General features: G+C 33.7%; 1 protein-coding gene across 3 annotated transcripts in view; it reads right to left on the bottom strand.

The window, feature by feature from the left end:
- dvl1b (dishevelled segment polarity protein 1b) overlaps positions 1–12960 on the bottom strand; it is a 21695-nt gene extending 8735 nt beyond the window's left edge. Inside the window, exons 1-7 of one of the 3 annotated variants that reach the window (XM_026221249.1) lie at positions 12335–12960; positions 9123–9192; positions 8616–8737; positions 3540–3652; positions 514–652; positions 257–350; positions 1–115 (exon numbers count right to left, since the gene is read on the bottom strand). The exon at positions 1–115 is cut by the window's left edge and continues 176 nt beyond it. In XM_026221249.1, the coding sequence (XP_026077034.1) occupies positions 1–115; positions 257–350; positions 514–652; positions 3540–3652; positions 8616–8737; positions 9123–9192; positions 12335–12504 (823 nt within the window). In that variant the 5' untranslated portion in view covers positions 12505–12960. The remainder of the gene's footprint in view (positions 116–256; positions 351–513; positions 653–3539; positions 3653–8615; positions 8738–9122; positions 9193–12334) is intronic. The other 2 variants (XM_026221251.1, XM_026221250.1) reach the window with 2 other exon arrangements.
- Positions 12961–13204: the final 244 nt, after the last annotated feature.

The raw sequence follows: 13204 nt of genomic DNA, 5'->3' as shown, positions 1-13204 counted from the left end.
TGTGATGTACTGTATGTGTGCATGTACAATGCAAGCTGATCTTACCCATATTAAGGGTAACTGTGATGATGTTGAGGCTCATGGTTGAATCTGTGATACTGCTGAAGGAAGATGTCTGTGGAAACAAAACCAGAGGAGATATGTGAAACCCTTAGAAGCCACATACAACAAAAACATCACGCACACACGTGTTTAGCTATACAGTATAAACCTTTTATTTATTTATTTTGCACAAACACACACACACACGTCTAACCCTGTCGATTTTAGTCACTTTGTGTCGCCGGCGCCTGCGCTTATGTCTCCTCATTAATTGAGAAGAAGAGCTCTGCTCTGTGGAACTGCTCAGCCTGAGAGAGACAGAAGAGAGAACAACAGATTGATTATTGAATTCATAATTATGCACCAAGAGCCAAGACCAAATAATAATTCCATTACAAGGCTAGCATGCGAAAAAGTTATACAAACACAACATGTCAAAATGTTTATGCTTTTAATTATTCCAAACCAAACCTGCTAGCATCCTCATCCTCCTCACTGTCAATGAAGGAGCTTGACTCCAGCTCGCTGCTCATCACAGAGCCACTGTCACAGGTCATGGTTGTGTCCCTCACCCCCCGCTCAGCTTTAGAGTGACCGTTCACACGTGGGACTGAGAACAACAATCACATACACAGTGAGGCTTGTCAAGACCTTATTGAAACAACAAAATACTGAAAAAAAGAGCTCCAAATATGTGGATATATTCATGGCTTGATCAAACCTTGAGCGACAAACTTTAAAAAAAGAAAACATACACTCCCGTGGGTGTGGCTCTGCCTCAGGGTGGCATCTGATTGGCTGGAAGGCTCTGGTGAGGCGGCGGCATCCCAGTTTTGTATATTCCCTTTGGTGGAACCCAAAACACTCCAGGAGAGTTGGGTGACCAGTGCTTCTTTCACCAGACTGATATCGCTCTCTCATACTGTCTGTAATATTCTCACTTACATGCCAGTCTTTTGATTTTTACTTTATTTATTTGAGGTTACTAGTAAATTGGCAGAAGAACAAAGAACAGAAGAGAGACAGGTATAGGGAAATGCACGGTGAGAGTAATGGAGAACAAAACATGTTTAAATAATTCATTTATATTCTGCGTTTTTATTTAGGATGGAGAGAAAATTAACTACTGTAAAAAAGATGGTCAGGTGATATACCATAATGTATCAAAGGCAATCCTTTACAAAGCCATGTTTGTCTTCCGGCAATGAAATGGAAAATGAAATAGTCAAAACATCACCGTTTGTGTAAGCAGCCTATATAAACCTAGCCAATATATCACGTTTAAAGGAATAATACAACAATAAATCACACGTGACATATAAAGGAATATTAGGTAACAATCTACTGAAAATTTATATTTCACATGCTAGTTAAAATTGTAGACAATTCCACTTAATTGATTTTACTCTTGAAACAATCAAATGGGGTAAATAAAATATGGAAACAAGTCAATTAATATCTTTAAAATACATTTTCAACTTATGTTCTAGGTGTTTAATTTTTTTAAGAAAATTACTTTATTATAAACATAACTTTTAATTATTTAAACATTAATTCAAAGTTGAACGCCTCTGTCATTCTGTAGCTATTATCATTTAAGTGTATCCTTTTCACATTCTCTACATGCTCTACACAAACTACACGCCAATTACGAATGTCTTCCTGATAAATTAATAATATCAAAATAATACAAAACATGTTAACTGAAAACCTGAATTCTGCTGATTTTTTTATTTTATTTTTTATATAGAATATGTAAAGTCGCCTTACCTCAGAAAGCGCTAACGACAGAAGAGCTGCTCTCCTCCGACGCAAAGAAATAAACTACTACTCCACAAACAGAACTCCCGCGGGAGCGCGCGATATGAATTTATTACCCGCCCCTTCTGCGCGCACTCTCGCCCAGGCGCGCACTGCCATTCATCAACAGCAGCACCCGGACTATGTGCGCGACTACTTCGAGTTTTGCGTCCGCTGCTCGAGCGTGAGACCATGTGCGATTATAATTTACAAGCAACATATGACCGCGGCGAGATAATAGAGCGAGTTCACAAACCCCCACGAGGTGAGAAAGAAATGTGAGGATTTAAAATATACTGTCTGACACGTAACGTTATCTTTGTAAGCAAGTAAATAAACACATAAATGTTACGCCTCATTGTTTACGTACTTAAAATACACATCTACATATTTCAGAATAGGTCACCAGTTTTATTATTATTTTATGTAATACTTAATAATTTAACAATTAATCAGTGTCGTGCGCTTCAAATAAATAAATAAATGCTTCGCATTACTAACTGTTCTCCGTGCTCTCTAAATATAGGCTAGGCTACATATCCTACTTTACATTTTTTAATGTGTTTTTTTAAGTGTTTCTTTTTTTTTTTTTTTTTTTGATGTCTTGCTATATATGTAAAATATTCTTCCATTGGAAAAAAATAAGAATTAAAAAATGGAAAATAATAAATAAATAACATCCCTTAGGATTTTGTTGTAAACTAAGAAAGGGGCAGAGCACAAAATACAGTCTAGGGGCCCAGAATCCCTATAGCTTCTGTCTGGCTATTCCCAAAGGAATAGTACATCTTGTATATTTGTCTCTCCTTTCTGTCCTATAAATTGTGAACTCAGTGTTGTACTGTCACCACTGACACTGTCTCCAGACTGGCCGCCTAATTAAGCCACACTGATTAATGATCAGCGGGAACTAATGGGTCATAGAGAGCCCCACGCTACCATCACAAACACACAGATAAATTATTGTGAGAGGCCTGGGTGTGTCTGTGTGTGAGAAATCATTTGTTTTGCTAGGGTGAGGACTATGTTGAATGAATGACACAAAGTGTGTGTGATTCTGCTCTGTTAACGCCTGTTTTTTTTTTTGCCATTATAAAGTGTATGGATGTGTTCATTATTTGAGAAGTTATTTATTGTGCAAAAAATAAAATGAATGAAGGGAAAATCAAGTACAGAATAAAAAAACACCAGAAACAAATTGTACAATGAGAGTGTCTGTTAAATGTAATTTAAATGACTGATTGCTTTATAATTTGTATTGCTCTATAATATTAATGTGAGAACATACTTAAAAAAGATGAGTCGTTTCAGTCTGTCATAGCAAGTAATTAAGGATAAATTAAGACTTTCCTCTGAGATGATAAATGATCTTAATACAAGCTAATGAATGTATAAACATACAAAGAAGAATTCACCAATATTCACAGAACAAACATACACACAAAAAAGCTGATTTTCTGACCTTGGTTTGAAAAGACAAATTAATTTAGCACACTAATGAGGCAAATATCCTACACAAGAGGGGGTGAAAAACATTTGCCATTCCCACGGTGGGATCAAGCCATGATTATATCAAGTTTAAGAATGCAAAATGTTTGTGGTATAAAATTGGTGCAAAATAAAGTGGCATGTGCAAAAGGGATATGCTCACATGATAAAATGACATTATTTAGGCCTATTCTTGAAGCTACACTCACATTCATCTCTCCTCCGTCTGGTCCTTTCTCGTTCTCGCTCTCGACGGTGGCGGAGAATGGACTCGCTTCCAGTTTCTGTGTCCAGCCCGTCTCTGCTGTTTACTGCATTAGCGCTATGGTAAACATGTTAAACAAAAACATATGCAGCATGATCTCTGAGTGACATTAGACACACTGAAACAACGGTATCATCTGACACACACTATCACATCACCTATGTGCATGTAAGATTTACATAGTGATGGAATGCAGATTATTTTTGCTTTTGTGAGAAGGGCAGAAAGAGCCAGAGAGTGAGAATAATGGTAATGACACGGGGATGTTTCATCATGAAAGATCGGTTTCTGTATTACACCCCTGGGGCAGGCAACTGTACATCTATATGTGTTTTCAGCAGAAACCTGAGTGAGGTGAGAAATTGATTCCACCTTCACTATGAAACACTACAAACCCCTCAACCAACCTAGTGCCTCATGCACACCAGTCTTAATAAATCAAAGACACCCTATAGGTCATGAAACCTGAATGTGATAACCTTTAGATTTATTTATTTACATATACAGTAGGGTACAACGGAGCTAAATGTGCCTTTGATATTATTTTCCTCTAAACCACTAAATGTTTATTTGTCTAGACCTCGACGTGATCGGGTGCAGAAGCGCAAAGGTGATTGTGTGTTTAATTGATCTAATATTTGATTTTTTTTTTTCAATGATGTAGATTTAAGTAACAAATGATAATCACTAAAATTAATGCATATATTTTGAGACAAAGGTCTTCATGAATTTCAGTTAAATTTAAGATAATTAAAGCAACAGTTTTTAAATAATGTTTTAAATGTATTTTTTGGGTAAAATGCATCCCTGCTGTTGGGGCTAAAGGGACAATAATTAACATGATAATTGATAGATGGATGACTTTTCCATTTCTTGACATGACATGGTTAGCTTCAAATGGGAAATATCATATACATATTATGTTGGGTGTCTATGTTAGAGATAATCACCATGTTTAGAATTAAACCATCATATTTAAAAACATGTTATTAATCATATCATTTAATAAAATACAATGTGTTGTTCCTACTGTTAATATATATTAAATTATTATTGAATCTCCTTCAATTCTTTCAGAATCTTATTAAAATGATTTTGTTTCTCTATTTTAAAATATATTTTTTTATTTTTACATATTTTAATGAATTCCTTTTATTTTTTAATAAAAAATTTTCAATGGTTACTGAAAATTCTGCTTTGCGGTTACAGCAACAAATTATATTTTATATAAATAAATGTTAATGTACAGTGAAACAAATATATGTTATGTTAAAATTTCACAATATTATTGTTTTCTTTTAATTATTAAACAAATGCAGTATTACTGAACATAAGTGACAAAAAATTATCCCAATCTTTTGAATGGTAGCATATTACTGCATTATTCTTCCATTAGCTTTACCATACAGAGTAAAATAAAAAAAAAAGAAAGAAAGAAAGAAAAAAAAAACTTCAAATAGTAGAACACTGAATTATATGTAAATTTATTGCAAAAAACTCTTACGTTTTTTGCAAGTAAAAACTTGCAAAAAAAAATAGAATTTTTAACAGGATATTTTGTATGATGCAAGTACCACACATTATATTATACCTCATTATAAATACTACAACAATCCTGCCATTGAACATTTTTACTATTTCTGTTATTTTAATTAATTCACACATAATTAATCCTCTATTTACACGCATTCAAATATCACCATCGCTGTTCAGTGGACCGTATTTATATCTCTTTTCATCAGTACTGTTCTTTCGCCTTCTGTACCCTTTTTGCAGTTGCAAAATATATTACTCTTTCCAATTCTGGTTCGATGCTAACTGTACCCTCTCCATAATTAATTTGAACTTAATCTAGTCTAAAGGTTTTATATATATATATATGTGTGTGTGTGTGTGTGTGTGTGTGTCAGTGTGTGTTTATAAAAATAAAACATAAAAAGTTGTCTCTCCCTGTCCTTCCCTCTACTTGAACATTTAAATCTAGAACATTAAAAAATGTCATATTTGGTCATGCCATTGCATAACAGTAAAGCAAATTCACAAAGGTCCCTTCTGGGCTGTTCTGCTATGGACAGATACACCACTCATTGTTTACCACAACTCCCTTCAACATTTGTGTCTCATGCTTTCTGGATGACTGAGCGCAGTGGGGAAGCTCTCTTTTTGTTGTCAATATTCATACATCCACAATATAAACATGCGTGTGTGAAAGAGAGATTATTATGCAAATCAGGGATTCCCGACTGGGGGTAAAGGTTCCCCATGGGTTACATCAGCAGGTTTCAGAAGGTTTTTGATTTAAATGACAAAGTGATCTGTAAATTCATTAGATAATTGTTTATTGTTTTTTTTAGGCAAGACACATGCTAAATTATTGAAATATTAAGTGAAAAAAAAACTATATGTTATTGCGATTTATTTACTTGCATATGTAGAATTTAACGTACACCTTTAAAGGCCGTTTTTCCTGTAATTGAGTAATTGAGCTTCACATCTCCACTTTAGTAGCACTTATTTCCACCAAACATTCCAGTTATTTTGAGGCTTTTTACAGCTTACTTTGTTTATATATCATTTTATTCCAAATGTATTATTATTATTTATTACCATTATTATTATTTTTACTGAAATTATAAATAATATGAAAGAAAATCATAAAAATACATGATTATATTTATAATTATACAAAAAATAATTATATTAAAAACATATATGTTTTCTGATTTATGTTGTAATAGAACAAGATATTGAAAATCTCTTCTGTAGAAACCTTTGACTCTTAAAATCAACAAAATGAAACCACCCGGCTTTATCAGATTTCAGATTTATGCTCTGGAAAAAGTATGTATATTTAATTAGATAACAATTAATTTGCATATTTAAGTATGAAATTTCATAAAACATGTTATACAGAAATGTTTGTGATTCCTAATGTAATCTGTAAACTGGGTAAAAATTATGAAATCTATCCATTCAATTATTAAACAAGAAAGCAAAAAGACAAAAAACTCCAGACATCCTTTAGAAATGAATTGTGAATTCAAATGAGACAGTCATCTGGTGCACACTACAAATATAAGTTTTCAGTGGCTGAGCATAAAACACAATGACAGCATAAAATTAACTATTAAATAATTACTGTTGCAGAGAACACTAAACGGTTCATTTGACCATGCCTACCAAATTCAGTCATATAACACAATTAAATCACAGAAATACCAAGAGGTTATACCATTTCTCAAATCAACCTGGAATCGATCCGAATGGTCCAAATAGCATTTTTATCTTTATTAACTGTATAGCAGAAGAGTTTGATTGAGCATGTGCACTAAAATGAAGGAATTCATGTTTATTAGGTAATAAGGGGAGTGTAGAAGATGTTTATGACTGCCTGGGTTTGTCTCCTGGGAAAAAAAACCCATCTTACCTGAAAAACCTTGGTGTAATTTTTTACTCTGACCTTAAATTGATACAGAATTCCATACGATACAGAATTCATAACAAAATGTTGTTGTATGTTTTTAAGGCTCTGCATGGCCTAGCACCTGATTTAATCCGTCTCTGTCAATCCAGTCGATCTCTGCACTCAGATCAGACATTCTCTGCTGCAGCTCCTAGGCTCTGGAATGACTTTCCTCTGTCTGTAAAATCTTCTCCTACGTTGGGTGTATTTAAGTGCTTTTAAAAAAGCATTTGAAAATGCTTTGAAAGCTGTGTATTTCATATGTCTGTATTGATTTTTTTTTTTTTTTTATTGTATTTTTTACTTTTATCTTTCTCTGTACAGCATTTTGGTTCTGCCTGTGGTGTTAAAAATGCTTTTAGAGTTGAGTAGAGTTGAGTTGAGTTGAGTATTTGCATGCTTTCCAGCACCTGATTCACTGAAGAACTTATGCAAATCAGTAATACTGCGATCATGCCCTAAATATATTAAAGTATAAATATTTTGTAACTAATTTTTTTATTTATTAATGTGATGGCAAAGCTAAATTTTCAGCAGCAATTACTGTAGTCTTCAGTGTGACATGATTCTTCAAAATCATTGAAATATGCTGATTTGGTGCTCAAGAAACATTTCTTGTTACTATCAATGTTGTAAACAGTTGTGGTGTTAAAATATATGTAGAAATACGTAACTTTTTCTGAGGATTCTTTTAAAAAAGGAATCTTGTTACATTATAAATATATAATCTTTACTCTCACATCAGTTTAATTTGATGCATCCTTGTGAAATAAAAGTATTAATTTCTTTAAAAATACTGAGGAAAAAAGACCCCAAACTTTTTAACGTTATATACTATAGCTATTAAAATTATTATAAATTTGTCTGAATTAAAAATAAAAAAACCAATTAATCATAATAATAATGAAAAGCTACAAGTGAATTTAGTCATCCCAACATTATGATGTACACTGTACAGAATAAAAAAAAGAGACTTGCTAAAGATTTCATTTGATTGTGATTAAAAACATTAATAATTTCATAAAACTAAAACTACTTTTATAAAACTACTTTTAAAGGTGGGATAGGGGATTTCAGAGAGGCTAGCAATGGCAAGCTACCATTGAAAGCAAGATCCCAACCTTCCTGCATAATCACTCTCCAAAGCCACGCCTCCTCAAAAACACATGAATGCACACAGGTAGACCAGAGGCTAACCAGCGACACAATGATAGACGGCACTGATGGAGGGTTGAAAGTAAGGCTGTCAGATTGCCTTAGGTTTCATTCACCGGTGAGAAAACATTACAGTACAAAGTGAATAATATTACAATAATAACTCCATTCTCGCTTGGTCTGCAATAATGGAATGCGCTGATGACGTATCATGTCTATGCAAACCAAATCACATACCCTGCCTTTAAGTGATTATTTAATGACAGCAAAGCTAATCTAAATGGAAAAAATCCTGAAAAAATAATGCATACTTTGCTGGGACTCTGATCCAGATTATTGAGCTGTTTAGTGGATTCTTTCAGGAGCGTTTGCTTCACAGGATACATGTGTGTTGGTACTCACTGGAACGAGGGGGGTCTGGAGTCTCCAATACCTCCTGTCCTCTCCAGCGGTGGGGGCAGCTCAGTATGACTGTCAGTGCACACAGACATCCCATCCGTATGGGAGCTCTCAGCCAATACAAGCTACAAACAGACACATAAATGCATATTTAAAAAAATGAAGTGTCTAGTTCAGATGCTTTTTGTTTGGATGAACAGGATGTTTGAACTGGTCTACTAAACTCACAACAAAAGACAACAACAAACAAAGGCCTCAAAAGGCACTAAAAAAAATGGCATCCAGCATAACGCAATTTCCTGAATTATGCATTAAACTTTAGAGTCGGTCTGACTTCAAAGTGCCTTTAAGACTTAATTAGTGTAATGAATCGGTGAACTAAAACTGGTGATGTCCAGTGTATGATTTAGCGCATGTGCTGCATATTTCTTATGACATATGAATGCATGACTGCCTGCCTTTTCCACTCTGATTCAGATGTTATATAAGGCAGAGGTTATCACAGCTCACCCATGACACCACTCTCCCGTTGAAACAAGGCAGTTTGGAGTTATCGTCAGAGACTTCCTCTTTAACAACCCTGCAGGGACACAAAGGAAAAAGAGGCATGCATTATTAATTAGTACAATGTTTGAATAAAACTGCTGTATTGGTTGTGCATATTATATACCACTGCTCTGTGCCACCAGATTTTGCAGGATCCTTTTTTTTCCTTTCAGATTTTTGCAGCCTAAAATAACTGAATTTGCAGAATTCTCAAAAACTTTTTTGTGTTGTGATGTCAAGTAAAACGTGACTACATACTCTATATAATAATGTTATAATAGTTTTTTTTTTTTGTTCAATTTATAATAGTGTTAACAGTGATTGCAAAAAAAGTGCAAATCCAGTAAAATAATGTATATGGGGACTAGCAAATATTCATCCTAATATACATTATCTTCAGCCCTACATATAAGTAGTTTAACAGTATCATCAAACCTCTAGAAACTGTCATTACATCCCACACTCTTAAAACATAATTATAAACAAGACACTGAATTGCTTGCACAGTAACAGTATTGATTCATTTGTTGCTGAAATAAGATAAAAACAGATGCCACAAATAATACAAATTTTGCATTAAATTCTGGAATCACAGATTTGCAAATCTCATCGCTCGGACTGACTGCTGTATTAAACATCCACCAACATGTGGTGACAAATGTGTTTATAGGGACATGTGCTGTGTGGTGTGTAACTGTGATCCTGTCTAAATGTGTTGCTCAGACTGACTTTGCTAACTGTAAACTGTCACAATGGATTTGAACAGAGCATGCTCCCACATGGCAGCTTGTCATGAATATGTCAACTCAATTATGTCAACCTTTCTATGTTTAACCACAACAAACCAGACAGAAAAAAAAAGAGTTTTAGTGTGAGATGAGCTACTGAAATTAACATCAAATTACGATATCAATGTCGTCATGTTATTTCTCATTTTACATGCTACTGAAACAATCTAGACAGACATTTAAAGGACTTAAATTAGGTTAAATTAGACCACATCACTGAAGCACTGTTTTTTTGTTTGCTTAACTTAACTGCGGATTTGTTTTTAAACAAGACAGTATGATGCAGGCTTTTTAGAGAGACAACGATGATGCTGAGTCTGACTATATTGGATCCAATAGTACCGTAATCGCAACCTGTGTTTTTACCACTATTGCACTGTCTGTTCCCGATTTTTATATAGGAGGCTATTTATATGTCTTTAACCAAAATGGCCCATGTTGTTTTCAGAGTACATTACAGCAGCGTCGTTTTATTATTTTAACGTACAGTACTGTGCAAAAGTCTTAGGCCACTAGTATTTTCACCAACAAAAAATGGTTTTAAGTCAGTTATTTCTATGTTTTGCTGTAGTGTGTCAGTAGGAGATATTAGCTTACATTTCCAATCATTATTTTTGCCATTAAATGTAATAATCCAGTGAGATTTTTGTTTGGCCATAGATTTAAATGATTATAATGAATATATTTATAGTGACAATTTTATTTGTTTTGCAGATTTTTAAAAAGCATCTGACACAGTTAACCATAAATTTACGTTTGAGACATTGATTTATAATTTATATAATGGCTCAGTAAAACTTATAAATGGCACTACCTCTAAGTTTTTTTTTTTTTTTTAGAAAGAGACAGGGATGCCCAATATCGCCTTTTTGTTTTTACTTGTAACCCAGACAATGACTTTTTATGATGCAGACAATGAACTTTTCGCAGAATTAGAATTTTAGAAAGAGAAATAAAATGCTGTCAACTGGCAGATGATACAACTATATTTGTTAGAAATTCATTAGAAGATAAAAATGTGATTGATTGTTTAAATACGTTTTTTTGGTTTCAGGGTTAAAATTTAATTTAAAAAAATGTGAGTTGCTCCCTCTGAAAAATAGTCAGTTTCTTGATAATAATGGAATCTCCATAAAGAATGTGGTTAACTATTTAGGAATCAAAATATGCAGAGATGATTTAAATAGATTTAATTTATGGTTAATGAGGGACTAATCAATGAGCAGTAGAATTATTTTAGTAGTTTATCTCGTCTGCTCTATCCTGCGATTTCACTAGAAGAACCTAAAAACATAATTATGGAAGTCGATTTCAGCACTTCAAATACAATTTTAAAGAATAGATGGATTAAGCATTATTTTCAGTACAAAAATAAAATGAGGTGTTTAGTTCCTAATTCAATCTCTGAAATAAATGGGTGGATTTGCTTTTCTGTTGCAATGCCATTTTGAAATGAGTAAGATTCCAGTTAGACTAGTAATTTTCACAGGCAGGTGCTTTTCTCTTGGTTGCTTATCTATAAACATAATTTTTCTCCTAACAAATGTATAATTTGGAGTAACAGGTATATAACATATAGAAATAAAACTTTATTTACTAAAATTATTTAATGAAAACGGGAACCTGTATGCCTATGTAGAATTTCTTCAAAGTTATAATATTCAAATAATCCCTAAAGAATATTATATAGTGTTCGATGAATCGATACTATTATTCTGGTTTAAAATGCGTTTTAATTAACCTTCATCAACCAAAACCCAAAACTGATCAAAGTATCCTTTGAAACAACATTCAGACACAATGCATTGGCATTAGGACGAGGAAAAAAAATCAAACCGTTGTATCTCACAAAACACTACCAACATAATCACATCACAAATGTCCATGCAGACACATATAGAGGTGGAGAAAATCCATCTTTAGTGATTTTAAGATGGTCTCCCAGTCTGACCAGAAAGAAACAACACTAAAACTGACTGGATAAGCCTGACCAAGCTTAGGTTGTTTAAGATGTTTTAAGGTTGCAAAGCAAAATTTAATAAACGGACAGAAAATCAAAATCAGGGATCTTTTTTTATTATTATTATTATTTTTTTTTTCTACATGCTGGTTGCTTTCTCACTTACTCTTGCTAAAGGTCAAATTTCGGTTACCATGCAAATAAAATAAGCAAACAGATGAAGCCTATCGTACAGTATTTGGTGCTGAACATCTAAGAGCATGACTGTATTCTGAGGCTGATCCCACAAAGGAGGAGACGATACAGTCATCACCAATGACAGGCAGGTGCCAATGATGACATGACGCTGACAGCTTCATTCGCACGATGGAGTGAATACAATCAATGAATGAATAGCCTTCAATCACATTTCCCATCATTCGACTTACCCAAAATCTTGATCCATAGATTTAAAGAAGAATTTGTAGCTGTTGACCGGTCGGTTGCTGAGGACATTTTTGAAATCTGCCAAAGTTACCTTTTCTGGAGCTACTGACAGTTTCACTAAATAAGGAGTTTCCTCCTCGTCTATATGGTAAATTATTTTAGTCTCCGCCATGAGAATATGGTGGGAACAATTGCCAGAGAGCAGCGCGTGTTCCTGATGCTGTCTAAACAGACGTAAATAATGTCTAACGCAACGGATGCTAAATTAATATAATCACGCAATTGGCGCGATTGAGGCTATGAATTAAGCGACTTTGTAACGCTAAGGCTAAGGCTAAGAACACAGCCATTATGGAGGCCTGATATCTATCTATTGCGGTCCACTCTGCGGAGGATACGCTGCCTGTGTTACTGAAACAGGAAGGAAAGGTTCACATCCTTGAGAGAATCAGCCTGGAATATCCCAGCCGTTCTTCTGCGCAGTGCTGCCATCGTGTGCTAGAAAGAAGCCATGCACTCTTTAAAATCTGGATTCGAGGTGGATTGGAATGAAAACAATAAACAAACAAAAAACGAATTTTAAGAATTGATTACACTTTACTATACTTTCCAATTAGTTAATGCATTAGCTAAAAATAACTAACAATGAACAATATGTTTGTTATATTTATTATTGTTTGTTAATCAAATTAATCTCTTTGTTGTAAGAACGTTATCTTAGATCAAATAAATAATTTGAATAATGTAGCCTATTAGTAAATGTTGAAATTAACATTAACTTTGGTTGATAAATGCTTTAGAATTATTTATCATTGTTAGTTTGTTAACCAATGTAGTTAACTAATATTATTGAACAATTAACGTTTATTGTA

The sequence above is a fragment of the Carassius auratus genome, chromosome 36 (assembly GCF_003368295.1).
Source record: "Carassius auratus strain Wakin chromosome 36, ASM336829v1, whole genome shotgun sequence".
In the NCBI taxonomy this organism is placed as follows: Eukaryota; Metazoa; Chordata; class Actinopteri; order Cypriniformes; family Cyprinidae; genus Carassius; species Carassius auratus.
This window is presented reverse-complemented; position numbering and strand designations above follow the sequence as displayed.